This window comes from Clupea harengus, chromosome 24, assembly GCF_900700415.2.
Source record: "Clupea harengus chromosome 24, Ch_v2.0.2, whole genome shotgun sequence".
Taxonomy (NCBI): Eukaryota; Metazoa; Chordata; class Actinopteri; order Clupeiformes; family Clupeidae; genus Clupea; species Clupea harengus.
In genome coordinates, this window is record NC_045175.1 from 11604394 (window position 1) to 11625723 (window position 21330).

Here is a 21330-nt window from a genome sequence, read left to right on the forward strand (position 1 = left end):
TGGCTGCCTGTCTTTGTCTGTGTGTGTTTTGTGTGGCAGATGCCCAGCAGGTGTGGTCGGCTCGTCATTTATTGGGAACACCTGGGCCCGGTGTTCCCAGTACTATAAGAGCACATCCCACTGGTTTCATAGGAGATTCAGATAGAGAGAGAGAGAGGGGAGAAACTTTGCTCCCTACGCTCTGCACTCCCCATGCTTATCTTTGCGTTACAACACTCCACCTATCATGCATGCATACACGCCAACACTAATGATTTACTGACTGCCACACCTGACCCTAGTTTTTTTATGTTTAGTTGTTCTTGTTAGTTTCTAATAAATGAATGGTGTTTTGGCTTTAACTCTTTGGCTTTGTGTGACCTCCCGTTATTTGCCATGGTCTGTGAGCCGGACATGACAACAGTAACGCAGCACAGCCTAAACCCTTCTAACACGGAACGGCCCGTGGGGCATCTGGTGGTATTTTAAGGAATTGCATTTAAAAGCTCCGCTAGTTTTTGTCCTACAGACATAAAAATAACACCCCCAGAAACCTTGAATCTTCTACTTTTCAAATATACTGTATGCAGTTCGAAACTAAGAAATTAATTAGCACTTGTAAGGAGAATAGTACTAAGACCTTGCACATTTCAGTCTCTGAATGTGGAAGCAGCTGCTAACGACCTACCAATTAGCAAATTAAGTCTATTCATATGATAAATGCATGGTAAATCGGTGATCGCTATTGGGTCGTGACGTAGCCACAGCAACCGGGAAAACACCTCGTTTCACCTGTAAACAAGTCCACGTTTACTTCATACATACAGCTGAACACGACGAGGGAAAACATATCCACGCCTTAACCCAGTCAAGGATATTTGTGATGAGTTAGTTATATTCGTTTGACTAGCTCTTGTAATGAATGTTGTTGATTAACTTATAGGGAGTAAAACACATGTCATATTATGCTCGGAGTTCTGAGTTTAGGCTAATACCATCAACTCTGCAAGGCGATTTTTAGTAATATAAATTACTTCAAGTCGCTAAGACTATTATACAGTGAAAACATATCATGCTCAGAGTTAATTGTATTAGGCTACATACGTTGGTGTTTGGAGTGTTGTCTGAACAGAAATTAATATTAGGCTCCTGTGAAGTAATTACGCTCCTGTAAAGAACGTCAGCCATGTTCACAAGCCATTGGCCGTGTCTATTACCGCCTACTTTACAAAGTACACTGCAATACAGTGCGTAGTGCACACTAAGCACTTACATCTGTAGTGCGCTCTGGCGCTGATTATTGTTGTCTCAAATGGAACACTGACGGATGCAAATGTACAAGCCTTTTACCCATGCTGCTGGTTTTGTCAGTGTGAACGCCCTAAGCACTGAAAGTCAGTGTTTAAAGTGCACAAGTAGGCGGTAATAGACACAGCCATTGTCTTTGACAGATGGGCCATACACCGTGACAATGGGGAGGGGCAATCACAGGTCCATTCAGACCTGAACTCATCAATATTCATTGTGGTTTTGGAGAAGATAAGGTTACTTTGAAATGACTAATAATTAGTAAAGAAACCACACACACTTTCTGAATGCTAATCTCACCTACTATGTGGAGCTATTATACCCTATTTTCTATGGAAATAAATATGTTGAAATAAAATAAATGAAATAATAATTTCCCTAGGATACATACATTGTGCTGGTGCCAAAAATATGGCCATAGGAATTTACTGCAACAGCATAGTAGGTCTGTGTCTGGTAACTATGGTGATCCACATTAATTTGATTGAAATGTAATCCTTCACATGGCTGTTTTACTTGAAGGAGTTGCAAATCAGAATTAAGCATCGGAGTTAATACTGATTGACAATAATCAATAATCCAATGAATCTTATATTAATTTGTATTTGTTGTTTTTCATTGGACTTAGGTTAAAATGTAAGAGTTCCTGTTATATGAAATTAGGGAGGTGTGAGTGAGTGTTTTCATCAATCAATATAGAAACTTAGATATACGGTGACTAACACCGGAAAAGACAAACTGTGGGTGACGAACAAAACTGAGATCCCCAGCGTCTAACAAACAAAACAAACACAGAGACTATAACTTAGGATCAAACAAACAACAGAGTCTAACTCTGGCTCACAAGCGTGAGGGCGTGGAACAGAAATACACGGCGTGAAGCTGGACAAGAAAGTCACAGAAGACCTGGGGTCATGAAAACGGACTCTAGGAAATGAAGGCGTGGGATCCAGGCATTGTTAATTTCATTAAACTAAATATTTGACGAAAAATATGCGTTAACAACCTTTTTTCCCATGACTAAGACGTGATTTTGATGTCATGAAAATGGATCTTTGAAAATAAAAACTGTGACTAAATCAATTTTTACTTTTGTTGACGAGACGAGAATGTTAGTGGTGGACTAACGGACAATTAAAAATGTAATGAATAATTTTTTCGTAACATTCTTAATATCATTGGTTGAATGTTGCCCGGTCCTGTATCCATCCTCCACTCCCTGAGATGCCCAGACATGCAAGTGACGCCCTAACAAAAGTTATATGATGGCTCAAGTTCAAGCACTCGGTACTGGAGGAAAAATAAGAATAGATATCTGGACACACTTGAATTATAACTTGACAGAAAATAAAACACAATGAATGCACCGCAATAACGGGAGAGAAACCTTGTGGCTTCAAAATAGGTGGGAAGAACACAACAAACCTCAAAAGGCACCTGAAAGTGCACCACCCTGCAATTTATGCCAAGGTAAATTAGCTAGTAACTGTCAATGATAACTAGCTAATGTTAACTAGTTATTAGCATATATTAGCCAACGTTAAGTGAACTTCAAAGGGGCAGTCGAGAGTATAGGGTGTCAACTAGGATAGCTAGCTAATAATCATCGATTGAAGCCTTCAGTTAACTTTTAGCTAGGTAATGTTAGCTAACGATGAGGTAGCATAGCTAAGTTAAACTAGCTATCTATAGCTAGCTAGTAAACTCATTGCAGAGTGGACTATAGGACAGGTCATGCATGACATTAATCAAGAAAAAATAAATGAATATATGATTGGTTTACATGTCTTTTACTCCAGTAGCAGCCCATAGGTTGAGTATGATGTATGAGCGGCATGACTTTTCTCAACGATTTCTGGCTAATTTGACCATGAGGAGCAAAACTAGGGTGCTGTCATTTACTGTAACCTGAGCGAACGTCGAGATTTTGCCACGCCCTTTTAGGGCGCGTCCAGCGCATCTGTATCTCAGCTTCTGAAGGTCATAGACACTTGAATTTGGTCTCAAAATGACCGGAATAGGCGTGTTTATATATGCACTATGAAGGTTTCTAAGCTCTAAAACCTTTACTTTTCGAGTATGAATGCAAAATTAACACTGGATCCAGGAGGCACAGAACTCTGGGAAACGCAGGCGTGGGAGCCAGGAGACTCGGAACTCGCTGACGTGGAAGGCAGTGGACAGGGAACTTGCTGGGATAGAAGGCAGTGAACAAGGAAATCCTAGACGCAAGTAATCAGGGGGCGGAATCCTGTGAAGTGTGAGTGAGGAGTATATGAAGGGAAGTGCCAGGTGTGTGTGATATGTGATGCAAAATGTAAATGATGTGCAGCTGGGAGTGCAAACGTGACTAATGAGTTGACATGAGGTGCAGCTGAGGGAGTGCGAGGGATAGTTGGCTGGAAGGGGCGTGGCCGGAGCAGATGTCAGCTCAGGCGTGACAGCTATGGGGTGACACATCTTTATGCAATGCTTAAAAATACTTAAACCAGGACTTTTTCAATGTCTGACCAGATGAGACATAGTGAATCTTTTGAGTAAAGCCTCTCTGATGGGTACAACGCAAAAGCAGCAGTGACCATTAGCCTAACTGGATGGAGAGTGTATAAGATATGGGAGATTGTGAGGAATATTTATATTGATGAATTTTTTTATTTGAACAACTGGACCAACCGAAATACAATCTTGTTCTGTATTCGACTGTGGCCATGCAAAGAGACCTTTTTAAGACAATGTGCTTGTGTGGCGAGACATTTGATCTTCTGCCTTAGGGTTGAATTAAACTTCTGCGTCGTTCTCCGTCCTCGTTACGGATGGGCGGGGGGACGGTTTTGGACAGACTCTTTTTGATTTATACTTCTCCGAAGGCTGTGGGTGCTGAAAACAATTCACCGCCAGAACAGTAGGTGGAGCAACGTTTTTTTTGTCAAAGACAAGCTTAGAGAAGCCTACCTCATGATGTCTTTGTGTGTTGAAGTCGTTGATAGTTTATTTACCTCCTCCCGACTGTCACGAGCCAGACATGTAACTAATGGGGATGCAGCAGTTGCAATCGCACCTGAGCCTTTGGGTCTTGAAGGTACGTAGCATTACATTGTTGAGAGTGGCTAATGCTATATATGCACTTGAAAAGGCAAACTTATCTCCATCGTGGTAAGTATTATTTGTGGGAAAAATAGTAGCAATCTGTAACAAAATGATATGCTTATCTTACATACACTATAGAAACTATTAAAAAAATGATTCAATGAAATGAATACGTTCTTATTTTCTTTGGTATTTTGTCATATTCAGATTTGCAATGATGATTGCTGGGTAATATGTATGTTGTTGTCCACTGTCAAGTCTCTATTTGAGCATGTGACGAGACGATACGCTATAGCTAGTTTAGGCGCAACATCTGAACGTCAAGACCGACACCTGCAAGCCAAAACGATGCCTTTCAAACATAAAAGTGGTGATGCATGATTTGCTTTTTCAATGGACATGATAGCCAGACCATTCAGCCTCTTCTGCTCCTCAGGTAGGACTTAATGAGTTTCAATTTTGAAAAGGGTCGCTCGGCTGTTGCCACTGTCAGAAACAATAGCAGGGCAGTACACACGGAGTGATAATCCATAATGAGCATCTTGGCAATTGAGAGACTGCGGATTGCTGAGCAATCTCTGCTCTAAAGCAGGCCCTGAAAATAGGAGTTGTGCACCAAACGTTATTCCTATGTCCCTGTTGTAGTGGTCAAACAGACGTTTTGCCTGGTCAAATAGCTCATCATTGGCTGCGGGTTCGGCCAAACATTTAGAAATTATACTCTGAATAAATCACATTTAGGATAATAGCCTTCTTCATGTGTGCAGGAATTTGTTCATGTCCTAGCATGTGGAAGAAATTAGAAAGAAACTGTCATCTGGAGAGTTTAAAACAATACAAAACGAGGATAAATCTACTGTATGGAGATATTTCTGTCGGATGGCATCATAGTCGATGCAGATTCTAATGATTCCTATTGTCAAGGACTTAGTTAGTTACAGCTCCCCAGGGGGTTCACAATCAAGCAACATTGTTGCGCCTGAGGGGTTAAAAGACTGAACTGTGTATAATGATGTCAGAATGCATTCTCCAGTCGTGGGTGACAGAGCTCTTTGTGAACTCACCTAAGACTGTATTTGTACATCTCTTAAAACTCAGTAAACTCAACTGAATTCAAACCTATTGCTTCGTGGCGGTCTTTCACTTGATCTCTGTAAACCAACACGTAGATAAAGTTTAAATTTAACAGCTGGTGACCCCGACGTGATTGACGTTTAGCCATTGACGAAGGGAAAGTAGCACAAGCAGGTTAAGTCATAGTCGACGCTGACGATCGTTTTGGTGATTATACTTTAGTTAGAGGCGGGACAACACGGGAAATAGTAGTGGATCCAAACACGGATGTGTTTACAATGGTATCCACCCAACCCGCTAAATTTTCTGATCCAATTTTCCAAGCGTCCCGCAGCCGGACAAAAGTCACTGGGTGTGGCAAACCAGCGGTGCATTCTGCACGACCGCAACAAAGAGAGCCACCTGCACAAATGGACATGGGTCGTGTTCATTGTTACTGCTGCGGATTCCCACCACATTACGCAGAAGAATGCTATTCCCTGGGTCTGTCAGACCCACCAAAGAGACATAAAGTGGGTGATCACAGCGACAGGAAGAAAGGGTAGCGGAGAAAAGACACCATCACTGAAGCCTGATAAGGCAGAGAAATAAGAAGGGTATATGATAATGATGACAATACTGCTTAAATAACATAATACAAGTGCAGCTCGATTTGAGGATGAGGAATTTTGGTCTGGCCAACCGAAAAGTCTCTATTCAATAATCGAATTGCCTAGAATTGCACAGGGGTATAGGAGCGGAGTTAAGATGTATGTTTACCGACACGGGACACATGGAGAAAATGATAAAAAGAGTTGAAGAAGTGCCGCATCCCTCAAAGGGAGCGGATAAGTCCACTAAGGAATTTAGAATGAGAGCAAAGCAATTAATTAAACTTAGTCGAAGTTGGAAGAGCAATGAGAGCCTGTATAACAGTGGCAACAATGTTGACTGATAAAGTTAGGGGTGAAACACCATAGTGTATATAAAATAATAAGGGTATAGTGGGTAAATTCTCTATTCTCCTCTATAAAACGGACAGAGAAGGAGAAAGACAGGATCCCGAGGGTGTGGGCTGTTAGTTCAGAGACATAGGAGCACCGAGGGTGGGGGCTGTTTGCTCATTTGTGCTCTGACACACACACGGAAAGAAAGAGAGAACGTACATGGAGGAGAAGGAGGGGTGAAAAAGCCCAGGAGCTTAGTGAGTAAAAAAAAAAAAAAAAAAAGTTGATACGTGAAATAGTTGATACGTAGTACCCGTTAATACATAATGTTGTGATATTTGGAGTTAAAGATGCCTTTGAATCAGAACCAACCATGCCGTTGAAAGAGATAGTCGAATATTGTCATATAGTCCTAATGAATTAGATCATAAGCAGATGGACAATACTGATACTGCATAATTGGAAAAAGTAGACTGAAGTGGACTGAACACAGAAGTAGTCAAAACAAGGTTGGCCAAGCGTTTAAATGCGCTAGTCCGAGCGTTACAAGTGCCAAAGTAAATAGCAATTATTAAATGCCAAAGCTCACGCGAAACAAGAAAGGTGGGGGGACAACAGTACGGGTAGACACGTATTGTCAATTGTACTGGTGCCTAACACTACCTCAAAGCGGACTCGACTACCTCAAAAACCTGTTAAATTAGTTCATACATGGTACACTATGTGTGTTAGAAACCATTTTTCAATTGCTGAAAATATTGGCGTAATGATTAAAAAAAAAAAAAAAAAAAGGAGTGAACTGAGACGTGAAACAGAATCATGAAATGGCGAACTAGCGTTCCCGAGTTAGATAATTTTAAATATAGAATGTTGCTTTTTCCCGAAGTGATAGGATGTTCTGAGAGAGACACACACACATGGTTCACACGCTATACTCCCTGCGCTGAAGAAGGAGAAAGGAGGGGGGCCACACGCCCACCCTGACACATACCTTCGCACACACTTTTCGCACACACTTTAGATTACACACACTTTACACACCATTATTTAGCACCCAGAAAATTAGTGGGCAGAGGCAAACATCTGTCTACTTTGACCCCTGTAGTAAGAAATGATTTGGCCTGGTGGTGTAATGGAGCTGTGGAATTTGACAGGGCCAGCTCTGGCCAGCAGTGACTTACAATTTTTCAGGTCAGAAAGGCCACCACTGGACACAGACAAGATAAGAGTAGCAGCTGGGGTGTGAGAATCGAGGTTCTCACTGAGGCCCTATTGTCAAGGACTTAGTTAGTTACAGCTCCCCAGGGGGTTCACAATCAAGCAACATTGTTGCGCCTGAGGGGTTAAAAGACTGAACTGTGTATGATGATGTCAGAATGCATTCTCCAGTCGTGGGTGACAGAGCTCTTTGTGAACTCACCTAAGACTGTATTTGTACATCTCTTAAAACTCAGTAAACTCAACTGAATTCAAACCTATTGCTTTGTGGCGGTCTTTCACTTGATCTCTGTAAACCAACACGTAGATAAAGTTTAAATGTAACACTATCCGAAAGTTAGAAAATTCAGGAGGTGCACGTTCCACCTCTGGGAAGGTGTTGCCAAGGCGTGGACATGTGTCCGTCTCCGTGAAAACAGAGAAGTATATCTTGGGCATTAGACTTATTAGACTAGACTACACTATATGATCAAAAATGTATTAAAAAATGAATTATTGTGTATTTACATGATGGATGATGGCCTGTTCGTTTACTGCTAACTGAGCCTTTAATTCAAATTGGACAAGTTAGACTACCTCTTTTCAGATGGTCATGTCTTTTAAAACACTTTAAAGTGGGTTTAACCATTTAAAAGAAACATTGTATTCTTCTTTTAAAGCCTGACAGGATATCTTTTAACTTCAAAGATATCTGAGTGTAACGATTTGATCGTCACTACAGATGAGTATGTGCTCTGACTGTCATCCTCACTGTGAGGTCTTCAGAGGCGTGCCCGTAAAACTGTGTGAGGGTCCCCAGGTAGGTTGACCCCTATGTGAGGGGCCCCATAGATGGGTGAAGCACTTGTGCGCTCTGTATGGGAGAAGTACAGTTGGTGGATGCGCAAGGAATGCCTGTGTCACTACAGATGAGTATGTGCTCTGACTGCCATGCCATCGAGCCTGGCTCTTTAGCGTTGCGGTCAGAGTGCTTGTAGACCCGGGTTCGAGTCCGGGTGGGGTTTGCATTAATCCATACATGTGCTCCTGCTTCCTGACTAATATAGAAATCAGTTAGCATAATGTACCACTCGGCCTTAGTCTTAGACTACAACATATGATCATAAATAACAAGAAAAGTAATTATTGTGTATTTACATGATGGATGATAGTCTGTTTGTTTACTGCTAACTGAGTATTTAATTAAAATTGAACAAGTTAGATGGTCGAGTCTTTTAAAACAAACATTTTATTCTGTTTTTAAAGCCTGACTGGATATATGTTAACTTTGAGGATATCTGATATAAATGAATTGCATTTAGCCATAACATGTCCTCCTACTTTCTTGTACGAAAATTTGCATGTTTTCACTGTCTGACAAGAATATGTCCAAAATCCACACCTCTGCAAAATATTTAATTCATCACTGGAGTTTAAGACAACTCGCCTGGGCGGAATAGGCCATAGGCCACACTAAGGCCCATATAGTCCGACCCTGTGTGAGGCCCATCTAACATGAACTTACTGCATGACAACCACTGCTTTGCTCTGATTGGCTCTGTGCGTGGCAGCCGTCTTACCAGTAATCTTCTTCTCAGACTCTGTGAGTTCCTCCTCAGCCTTCAGGATGGATTTGGCCTCAGTGTTCTTCTCCTGTAGACACTTTTCCAACACCTGTTCCCCCTGAAGACAAGAGAGAAAACAAACATACATATATGCAAAACTCAAACATACATATACACAGACATAAGCACTCTCTCTCTCTCACACACACACACACACACACACAAATACAGATAGACACACATATACCCACTAGCACAGACATATTCATACACACTGAAACACACAAACACATATATAAGAGATTCAAACATACCATGCACACACACACACAGACACACAGGCACACATAAATACAGACAGACACATACAGCATATACCCACAAGCACAGATCTATACATAACATGAATAACTGTATAATAGATCAAAAACATACCATGCACATGCACACACTCACAGACACACACACACACACACACACACACACACACACACACAGACACAGAGAGAGAGCGAGAGAAACACACACACGGAGACATACACACACACAGATACCCACACACACACACACAAGCACGCACACACACACACTCACACACAGACACACACACAAATACACACAGACACACACACACACCCACACAGATACACACAAACACACACACACACATAGCACTCACACATACTGCCCTGGCACTCAGCTTCATGCCCTTCTTGTCATGTTGCTTGTACTCGGCCACTATGGCGTCTCGGTCACGGCAGTAGATCTCATACCCGCCTGACTTGGCCTGCTGAATGTTTGTGGCCATCGGTGCGTGCATATCACAGAGAAGCTTCCGAGACTGCTTAGCCAAGACCTCCATGTTCAGATTGATCAGTTTCTCATAGAGCTGTGACACCTTCTCCTGTCGGAGGGGAAGCCACAGCACACATTTTAGCCAAAACTTGTATGGTATGTAACGCTCAAAATTTTCAAGAAGAAACAAGGAAGTCACAATCTCCAAACTGGCAAACTATGTTCAGGTACTACATGGTTTGAACACTTGAACACTCTAGATGAAGACACAACAAGATCTTTTTTATATTAATACAAATTTCAAACATTCAGTATCACTGTAGGTCTGCAATCCTTCCTTAATGTAAAGAAAATGCAGTTTTTCAACTGTTCCAAACTCACCACCAGCTGCCTCATGTATTTCCCCTCCTCATCTTTGAAGGAATGTTTGAGGAATTCTTGCGTTGCCATGGTGGAGAGACGTTGGTGTTCTGCCGAGACAGTTTTAAGATCCTTGGGAAAGGTCTTACTCAAATCCCCCATGCCCTGCTCATAGAGCTGGAAGCCCGCATTCACGGCTGACTGGTTTTCAATCTCTGCCAAGGCAACCACAGAATTCTCCAGAGAGGGAACGCTGCCACTGTTGATGGTGTCCACGTAGATCTTCACAAGATGGCTGAACCCTAGAGACATTGAGTGAAAGGCAAGGGGGTGTATGTTTGTGGTCACAAAATCTAGATCTGAAATCATAGGTATTGAATCAGAGTATAGTAAAACAAAAACATTGCTTTCACATCATTTTAAATTCCCAATTAGTATGGTTGTGGGAAGGTGAATTTCCTCCCTTCTCACTGGAGCAAGAAAAGGGCTTTTGGCCCTTTAAGACACTGACTCCCCCACTGTAATGGTTGGTTCTGTGCTCCCCACGTCAATGGTGGGGTCCAATTTAGCCTAAGTGGCTGCCCTATTTTAACAGGTGCCTCATTGGCATGAGAGAAGGACTGGCTGAGAGAGACATTTTCAGAGAGGCATGAAAGAGCACCAAAGAGGACTGGTTGAGGCATGAAGGTAAAACACTTCCCTGATGTGAGGAGAAGTGTTTTGGGTCTAGATGTGTGGACACCGTTTGCCTTGTTTTGTGTGCCTGGTTCTGTGTGCCTGGTTCTGTGTGCCTTGTCTTTGTGCCTTGTCTTTGTGCCTTGTCTGTATGCCTTGTCTTTGTGCCTTGTGTAGGACCTTGTGTGTGTATGTATGTATTTGCTAGGTGGCCAGTATATGTACTTAGCTTAAGGTTAGTCTCTGTGCCTAGGTTTGGGGCCTGGCTTGGGCCTAAGTAGGACAAGCAGGTATCCAGGGTGCAGAGTACTGAAGTGCCTGTGAGTGCGGCCGGTATGTTTGGTTTGTTTGTTTTATTTCATTTCATGGGCACATGTGTTGGGGTGCTATAGAGCCCTTGTTAATAAATATATTTGTTTTTGTACGGAAACACCACCATCTCCAGCACTCTTCTTCCTCACTACACCACCATGTCCAGTCGCCACATCCCAAATAACATGGGGGACCGGTTGGTCCTTCACAATGGTGTTAACATTTCAAGCTTTAAGTGTAAAGGTTTCTAGGTATTTGCACTTAAGACGGGTATAATCAGTCCCAGTACATGCGGTTTGTTAGATGTTCATATGATAGTGTTTTGGACCTCAATTGGGTTAGTATCATATTCTATGTTAACATTAGAACTATTTTGTATTATGTACTGTATGTATTGTATTGTGTACATTTAAACCTTTAATTACTCAGCATTTGTACGAGATAAGATACCAGTACAAATACATGCGGTTTGTTAGATGGAGGCCAGGGCCACCATCCATCCATCCATTAATCCATACAATTCGTTCCTTTTTCTATTTTCTCTTCTGCATCTATTCAGTTCTTCCCTGTTCTTTGAACACATCAACGATACAAAAGAAGCTCTGTGACTCACGGCTGCCGGTGACCTTGTGGCCACCCTGTACCGTCTTCACGCGGCTCTTTGCAAAGACGTAACTGCAGAAGCGTTTAGCATCACTCAGGAAGTCTGGGCAAAGGTCGGCCTCAGCCATGGAGTCCAAGTGCTTCATTTTCTTCGCGGACGTTGGGAATGAGAATGTGAAGCACTTCCGGGTCGGGAAGAAGTTCCAGATGCACTGTCTCGCTTGGTTGTAGGTCACCAATTTAGTAGACTGACCTGTGAATGCAATTCCAAATGCTGTCTGAAACTTAAGCTAATTACTCTCAACCTTGTCAGAACTTTACATTTCAATAGTGTGTTCTTAAATGTATGAATGTATAACTTTAAACTAATATCTGAAGTGTATGCCTGTACAACAAGGGTAAAATATAATGCTACTACTTAAACTGAAAAACTAGTGGGCCTATGCACAGTATTTATACTAATTAATGAGTTCAATTCTTTATGATCTGCAATGTCTGTTTGTGATGGTGCAGATATGCTGTATTCTGCTGTTATGTTAGCAAATAATTAATAGTTAAATAGGTTTATGAAAGAATCCACTTCCAAATCCAAATAATATAATAACAAAGAACAAAAACAACACTATTAATACTACTACTTCCTCTCATATGACGTAATAATAATAATAATAACAATGAGAGAACAAAGCTATTTACATTTTGTCAAGAAAAACAAAACCATATATATACAGTATTACTATTCATCACTAACCTTTTTTCAGCTGCAGGGCAAAGTCCAGGTACTCGTCCTCGCTCACGTCATGACCATCAATCTTCCTCTCCAGAGTGAAGTCCCGAACAGCCCAGATGAAGTCAGGGAAGAAGCGGACGAACGTACTGTCCTTCTCCTCGTCATCCTCATCACGGGCACCTGCTGACTTCATCCGGATGTGATTGGTCAGCTCAGTCACATAGCTGTGATTGGCTAAGGAAAAGTGACTGCACTACTGCTTTTTACGTTTAAAGCTTCAAATCTCATTCATATAAAAGGCTATGTGTGTGTGTGTGTGTGTGTGTGTGTGTGCGTGTGCATGTATGTATGTATGTGTGTGTGAGTGTTAATGTTTGTATGTGTGTTTGTGTCTATCTCTGTGAGTGTGTGTGTGTGTGTGTGTGTGTTTACCATATAGTCATTATAGCCTGACCAATATAGGATTTTTAAGACTGATACCGATTTCAATATTTGAGGATGTAAATTTGTTTTCAATTTGGATTTAAATATTTTTTCAATATTTCAATATTTGAGGATTTAAAAATCTGATAATGATACCTCTCATCTCACTCTCATCATTTTCATCAGAAACATATAAAGATTTTGACCAACAATTAGGGTAGTGACATAATGTTGTTTAAATAATTATCTCGCCTAAACAAAGGTTCTCGTTTAGTAGACAATAAATTATATAAGTATAATACATATTATAAGTAAAGGTAGGCCTGTTGTTTTATTGTTTTTGTGTGATAGTTATAACCTCACACTTGATGACAGTCACAATGACTACTTTCATTCTGCTCCCTTATCCCTTTCAATTTTGTACAAGCTAGTTGAAGTTGAAACTCAAAAGGAACTGAATTGAAATGAGTGTGGGTGGTCTAAATCAGCTCTCATTCTTATGTAGCCTATTTTTTCAATATAATTATGTTCATTTAAGTGTATTGCCTATGTCTTCACCAAATATATTTGGTTGAAAACTTCACTGATGAAAATGTGGTCTAGTGGATTTTTAAATGTAATCTGCTCTCCAACAGGAACGACACCACTAGGGGCGTAGGTTTTCACTGTTCTTCCCTATGCTCACCACTAGGGGCGTAGGTTTTCACTGTTCTTCCCTATGCTCACCACTAGGGGCGTAGGTTTTCACTTTTCTTCCCTATGCTCACCGCTCATTCACGCTCATCCACTGTTTATTTAGGTTAGTTTTCTTCCACTGACAAATCATGGCATCAGCTAGCTTTGTGACTAATGGACTTAGCAACTGCCAGCGATATTGCCAGAAAATGTGTGGGATATGACGAGGGAGAAAATTATAGGGCCGCTGTTGAATGTAAGCTACGATGACCGATGGTAACTTACTAGCTCTAATGTTACATCAGAAAAAAAACATGAATGGTGACATGAACGTTGTCATGTTTGCTTAGGCTTCAATGCTAGTAGATTATTATTAAAGTAAAGCACAGACTCCGTTGTACTGTGCAGCGGTCAGCTGAGATTCATAGCCTAAGGAACAAGAATGTTGCCAAAGCTGCTGTGCAAACTATGCAACAACAACAAGTTGAGTTTAGTTGAAGGATCAATGTTCGGCTTTCCCTTTGGGCTCTAATGTCTCATTGTGTCTCTCTCTAACACACACACACACATTTTTTCTCTTTCCCTCGTAACCCCTGATCATACACAGTCAGGATACTGGAGTTTCTCTAGAGCCTCGTTATCGATGGTGCCTCTGCTGTTGTACACCAGGGTGCTACTGAGCAGCACGCCCAGACAGAAGATCCAGGCATCGTTCTTCGAGTCGCCCTACGATGATATTTTATGTCATTTTAATGAGAAGCATTCTGCTGGTTGTACATTCATTAATTTATACAGGCAGAAAATCCAGGCATCGTTTACAGTATTTGCGCATAATACACTTGAATAATGTTGTTGAGGATGGCATTCTGAAACATATTTCTCTCTGCTTCCATACATGACAATGAGCCATGAGGCTTTCTTTGTTTGACAAAATATATATTGAATCGATTACAAAATATAGAGCTGGTTGATTAGCCAAACATTCTCTGGGTTCAACATTTTTGTTTAATCCAGTCAGGAATCAGTTTACCTTCTTCCTACCACTGCAGTAAACAGTGTATGAGTATAACAGTGTATAAATAGTGAAACCCTGGTGTCCTCACCTTGTCGACATCACCCAGTCCTTCAGTGTCTAGCAGCAACAGCGTATGTCCTGAAACAGAGGTCATCCCATTTGTCACTGACACAGCCTTCTACTTCCAGCGTTACACATGGTAACCATAGTAAAAACAGTAACAGTAGTAACTGTAGTTACACAGTGGCTAACCACTAAAGATTCTGGAGTGCTTTGTGAACCATGGTTACGACATTCCTCCTCCAGACACACAAGAACAGTCACAGAGTTTCCATGGAGATCCATAGTAATGTCACGTTGACAAATAACATGCTTTAGTACTATGGTTGGGTACACAAGGATCTTTCTTCTCATTCTTATTATCAAGAAAAATATACTGTTTAGAAAAGTCTAAGAAAATGTAATTACAAATGAATTACAAACTGTAATTCAATTACCAAATCTACAACATACAAACAAACCAATACATGAATTAATAAATAGATTTGCTCACCTGGTTTAGAAGGGTAAGGCACACACCACATCCAGATGCCTTTGGTCTTAGAGTCAATGGTGCTGCCCAGAGCAAAGCCTGAAATAAACAACTTATATTTGAAAACATTAACAATGTTGTCATAACAACAAACGTCGCTAGGCCCTACTGTGATGGGTGTGTTTTATTTGATTTGATTTATCATCTGTATTTATATAAAAATTTGTATTACTTTAAGTCTCAGTTCCACACCTATTTCGAGCACTTTCTAGACACACAAATAATGTGTATGACATTCCTCCGAAATGTGAACAGATAAAATCCGTTCTCTTCCCTCACTGACGACAAAATGAAGCAGTATATGACATGTGACTAATCGACGGATTGGAATTTTTGATGTTTGACGTTTGTGACCGAACCTCGGGTTACTGTCAATATGTGGGTATGGTCAAAAAGCTCAGAAACAGAGTGAGGGTTCAAAGTTATATGATTTTAAAACCTCTTCAAACGCTCCAGAAACCTGCTAAGCCTCTCAGTAATCAGAGAAAAACAATCAGCACACAGGCTACACACCTGACAAGACTCTCCCCCATGGACAGAACAGGTGAACATATATAAGAGGTGGTCAGCACCATTTATAAAAAGGGGGGTAAACATAAAAATGAAATAATACACAGATTACAAAACAGACCCTGAAACACAAATACGGTATATCACAGTAGCTTAACAACAGTAAAGAAATAACCATATAATAAAATCATATTCCCAGGCATGTAAAAAAAACACCTTATCGAAGTGGTTTGGCAGGAGTGTGCCGTTCATGAGCGGTCGCACCACAACTGTCAAAACTTTCAAAAGTAGGCCCTACTGGCCCTACCGGTTCTGAGGTCCATGGCAGTATGTACAGATCAGACAGAATAAGATGTGTTTCAGTTCAGAAGGGACACTGAAATGAGTGAATGACTCAGGAGACAGAATGCACAGTACTCACATCACACGTCGAGTTGGGAGTACTTTCAAAAGACATGTTTGCAATTAACTTTTATTTTTTTCTTGTGTGTGTGTGTGTGTGTGAGTGTGTCTGTTTATGTGTGTGTGGGTTTATGTGTGTGTGTGTGTGTCTATGTATGATCTGTTACATATGGCAGCCTAACATCAAACAGTTCTTTCTTGCTAAAGGCACTATGAGACGCTGAATTAAAGTGCCTGTTCCTTCCATGTCGCCTGTTTGGATTATTCCAGGTATTTTTCCCACCAGGACCAAAACTCTCTACTGCCACTTTATCCATGTACGGATTATGAAACCATGGGCCCCTTGGGCCTGGACCTGTAACCCGTTCGGTAATCCATACCTGACTTTATCCCAAAACAACTGATTCCCGTCTGTGTTTGGAATCTGAACTATTCCTGTAGCTCATTACATAGTGATGAATCAGTCTCAGTCTGTTTCAGGTTGAAGGAGTTGCAAATCAGAATGAAGGATCAGAGTTAATAATGATTGACAATAATCAATAATCCAATGAATGTTTCATTCCTTTGTATTTGTTGCTTTTAATTGGACTAAGGTAACTGTAAGGGTTTCTGGTGGAATGTGATGCTATATGAAATGTCCTGGGTGTGAGGCCATAGACATGAAAGTGTCAGTGCATTCCTTATACCCCCAACCCCATGAATGAGACATTTGCTCACAGCTGGATTTTTTAATCAACTTCCCCTGTGAACCAACAGTGTCAAGTTGTCTGTCTCAGAGGTAGCAGACTGATACATATTCATGGAGGGACAGGGCTATGGGATGACACCCTTTATGCTGTGTAGGATATTTAAACTGGGACTGTTTCCATGTGTAATCAGAGACATAGGTGAATCTTTTGAGTGAAGCCTCCCTCTCTCCATTGATGCATAACTGCAAGAATAAAGACTGTTTCTTGACTGACCTGAGTCTCCACCAAGCTTTTGGTACTAAAACCAATACCATCATGTTTAAAAGTGGCATTAGAAAAATATGCAGGGCCAAACGTACTGTGACTATCCCATATGGGAATTTGGCATGTGTGGGTGTGTTTGTGTGTGTTTGTAAATGAGTGAGTGAGTAAACTTTTGCATGCACGTATGCTTTAATGAGTGTAGGTGTTTTTGTAAGTAAGAATGCATTTATGACCTTAGAGGTGTGTGTGTGTGTGTGTGTGTAAGCTTGTAGCCTATGTGCCTATGGCTATATGCATTGTAGCCTCTTTGTGTGTGTATCAGTTTGAGTGTGTGTGTGTGTGTGTGTGTGCGTGTGTGTGGGGGGGCGTGTGTGTGTGTGTGTGTGTATGTGTGATTTACCTGACTGTTGCCCAGCTAGCCGATTCATGAGGTAAGACTTGCCAGTGTGGTACAACCCCACCACAGCCACCACCACCACAGGCTGCTGGATCCCCCTGAGGATGTCCAGGGCCGATTCCACCGTCCGCAGTCCCCCCTCTGCATTCTCAATCAAGCACACAGGTGCTGGCATGTGGGGTGGACCTCTAGACATGGCTGGTTGTAAGATGGCAGGACAACCTACAAAATTAACACCACACACAAATCTTGATTCAATTATTTGTTATTATTTTTTATTCTTCCATAATTTAATTTGTTGTTTATTTACAGTGTCAGACAGGGGTTAGGCAGGCCAAATAGTAGTGATTTCAGCTGAAACATTCCAACTGCAAGCGGTTCAGTATTTCTGCCGGCTTACAGATTCGGCCCAGCCCAGATCCGTTTTCCACCACTCAACCAAATTGTATTTATTTTAACAGTGCTTAGTAGTTTTGTGTAACCCAGCTGCAGGAATAGTAGTTGTACTCGTGTTAAACAGTGTTACGACCAGTATAAAAGAGGGGGATAAGTGACTGAATCCCAAAACGGATATGTATGATACGGGTGTTCTAATAGCCGCCAATCGCCACAGATTGTCCGGTAAGAACAGAAAGAATGTCAATGAAAGTCCCAAGGAAGATGGATTTTTTTTTTTTAACCGTGAATAATGAATATGATGAACCGTGGTTTCTATGGAAATGATAAATAACAAAGACATACAAATATGAACAATTATGTACAACAAGAATGAATATACATGATGCATATTATAGCTATGCCATAAATGTGGCTTGGGGACATAGAAACTGTCAGTAGTTTTCCTTGTGCATGTGCACCCCACGGAACTCTGGGAATACCCGATTGGGTGACCTCTCTGTGGTCCAAGTCTCGTGAGTGGCCTGCACCATAGACCAGTGTTCGAATTACGTGGGAGCCAGAGGGAGCCGAGCTCCCATAGAGTGAGGACTAGCTCCCATGAAAGCAACAAAGTCAAAAATCTGAGTCTGCCATATGTGACATTGTAATTTAATGTTAAATAACGCTCATTATCCATCCCGGTGTGGTCTCTTTCCATTAAACACGTTAAATTAAAATAGGATACCATACCACGGGACATAGCCAGACCGTAGCCTACCTTACGCTCATGAACGCAGCATGGCTTTTCTTATATGGCTTTTCCTCAAAGATGTGTATGAACTGCTGCTGGTTGATGGCAATGTACCTATAACTTAACAATCTGTAACTCTACTTTTATAAATAGGTTTCCCCATCTCCTCCCATACCATGGGCCAGGGGAGCATGACCACCTGGGTGAGGAGTTTCTGAATTATCAGACCAACAACCTCCCTTCAGGACGAAACTGAGATGGAAAGCTTCTGGGCTGGAATGGCAACACGGAAACATAAGGTATAATTTTTTTTTTTCTTTCTTTTTGGCAGGTGTGGCTTGGCTACATCTGTTGCTTTTATTGATGCATGCATATATTGTGTCATACATGATGCAAACTATGCATGTTGTATCTGAACTTTGTTACAGTATACTTGCAGTATTAATCAAAACAAAATATGGTATGTTTTTCCATTTTGCTCTTGGTTCATTTTCCATAGGTGACAGGAGCCAAAGAATTTAAGAGGCTTGCTGCCGTCGCCAAGCTGGTCCTGGTGTTGCCCCATTCGAATAAATTATGCAAGTTATTTGAGCTATGTGTCTGTCTAATCTTTTTACTTTGTTGCAATCATTTTACTTTAATGCTGTATTATAGGCAACATCTTTGTGTCGCGCTGAAGCATGTGAAATGTATTTGAAATAGGATTTCTGCTCCCTGCTGGCACTCAAAATGCAGCCAAAATGCATATCTTACTGGTCTATATAGGCCTACTGCTTATAATAATCAGCTACCTCTATTTTTGTGACGGTGACATGACGTCATACAAAATTGCCCCACCAGAAATTTCAGGCTAAAATCGCCACTGTATACGCCTATGGGCTGAAACACACCAAACGCGTTTTTAAAAACGGGACGCTAGCAAATGCATTGTTTCGCGCCTTGCGTGTGCACCTTTTCTCCGCCACGCGTTGCGTCTTTTCTAGCGTTTTTTAGATGCGCTTAAAAGTTGAACTATTCTCAACTTTCCAGCGCAAGGCGCGGAGGCGCACCGCTCATCAATGTCACACTCGGCCCAGACAGGTTGCGCACGCAGCTCCGCTTCCTAGGCGCCGGGTAAAACAGCCTGGTGCCCCTGCGGCTGTTTTGCCCGCCACACTTTGCCAAGACGTTTTTGAAGCGTCTGCCGTTTTAAAAACGCGTTTGGTGTGTTTCAGCCCTAATGGTGTTTGTGTGTGCGTGCGTGTTTTGCGAGTGCACAATTTATTGCGAAGGGGGGGGGGGGCTTTAACATGTTCAGGCCCAGGGGCCCGTGGTTTCTTAATCCGTCCATGTCCGTAATGGTAGGACAATGGCTTTATTCATTTCTGCCAGATAGTGCATTTTCCCTGTGTTCAAGTTTAAGACGACGACATGCATTTTTATGTCGTCTTCAAATAAGTATTTCATTGCATTGTGAAATTGTGAATGACAAGACTACGTTTTCTGTGTTTACTGCGTCTGTTTGGAGAGAACGCGCGCTAATTCACATACTTTCATATTCATTTTTCGCCACTTCATGTCATCCATTCATATCAATCAATACTACCTAATACAACTTTAACTGTGATGTGTTTTTGTTTCATTTCGCAATTTATTTACTGTATAATCCAAGACAGCATGTGCCCGTTTGTAAATATTCCACATTTGGTGTAGGCTACTGTCAAATCAGAAAGAAAATCAGCTGTCACTCTATTACCTGACCAATAGGCTACCTTTCAAACTCGGTGATATTCACAACTAATTTGTCCTTCATTCTACCTAATATGATTAAACGGCATATGTTATTATGTATTACGTGAGGCAAGCGTCAGTAGAGTTTTGTTCGGTTATCTGCCCTCTCTAGACTGATTACTGACCAACCAAGCATGTCAATTTTCTTTTAGGTTGATTTTTTGGTGGATCAGCTGTTTTTTTTGCCACTTGTAGCCTACTTAATCGCCAACCTTTGTATTTCGTGTCACAAATGTATCCTAACGTCAATATTGGCCTTTCACCCACTTTCCTGCTCCGGTAAAAGTCCGGTAAGTTGTCCCGCTGCAATTAATTCGCCGACGTCATTCAAAATGTTCGCACTATGATTCCAGGTCACATTTTCATCCCGGTCCCCCATCTAATGTTAATACAGTGTTGTAGGATATAATGGTCTTGCTCCTATAATGTATAATGTATAATGGAGCAACAGGTTACAGGGTGGATGTGGCAGATAAAGAAAGAGAGCGCCAGATAACCGAACACAACTCTACTCACGCTTGCCTCACGAGTGCAATACCAAACTTCATCATATTTGATAGAATGAAGGACACATTAGTTGTGAATACTATTACCGAGTTTGAAAGGTATTGGTCAGGTAATAGCCGAGTGACAGCTGATTTGACAGTAGCCTACTGCTGTGTGTTTTAAGCAAATGAAATGTGGAATGTTTACAAACGGGCACCTGCTATCGTTGATTATACAGTAAATAACCTACAACCAGCGAACAGTGCCTCTGACAAAGAGAGAATGGGACAGTACGGCCTTATAATAGCAGCGGCAACACAGTTTGCACATTGAAACAAAATAGTGACCTTGGGGTACGCTGTGACGC

General features: G+C 41.4%; 2 protein-coding genes across 2 annotated transcripts in view; both read right to left on the minus strand.

Moving 5' to 3' along the window:
• Positions 1–17813, minus strand: part of LOC105890565 (guanylate-binding protein 1-like) — a 34457-nt gene extending 16644 nt beyond the window's left edge. The window contains exons 1-9 of the mRNA XM_031562492.2: positions 17582–17813; positions 15278–15355; positions 14813–14862; positions 14326–14435; positions 12633–12835; positions 11892–12134; positions 10313–10593; positions 9816–10040; positions 9152–9254 (exon numbers count right to left, since the gene is read on the minus strand). Of these exons, the coding sequence (XP_031418352.1) occupies positions 9152–9254; positions 9816–10040; positions 10313–10593; positions 11892–12134; positions 12633–12835; positions 14326–14435; positions 14813–14862; positions 15278–15355; positions 17582–17774 (1486 nt within the window). The 5' untranslated portion in view covers positions 17775–17813. The remainder of the gene's footprint in view (positions 1–9151; positions 9255–9815; positions 10041–10312; positions 10594–11891; positions 12135–12632; positions 12836–14325; positions 14436–14812; positions 14863–15277; positions 15356–17581) is intronic.
• LOC105894420 (guanylate-binding protein 1-like) overlaps positions 1–21330 on the minus strand; it is a 272853-nt gene that overhangs the window by 94702 nt on the left and 156821 nt on the right. The gene's annotated exons all lie outside the window — the stretch shown is intronic.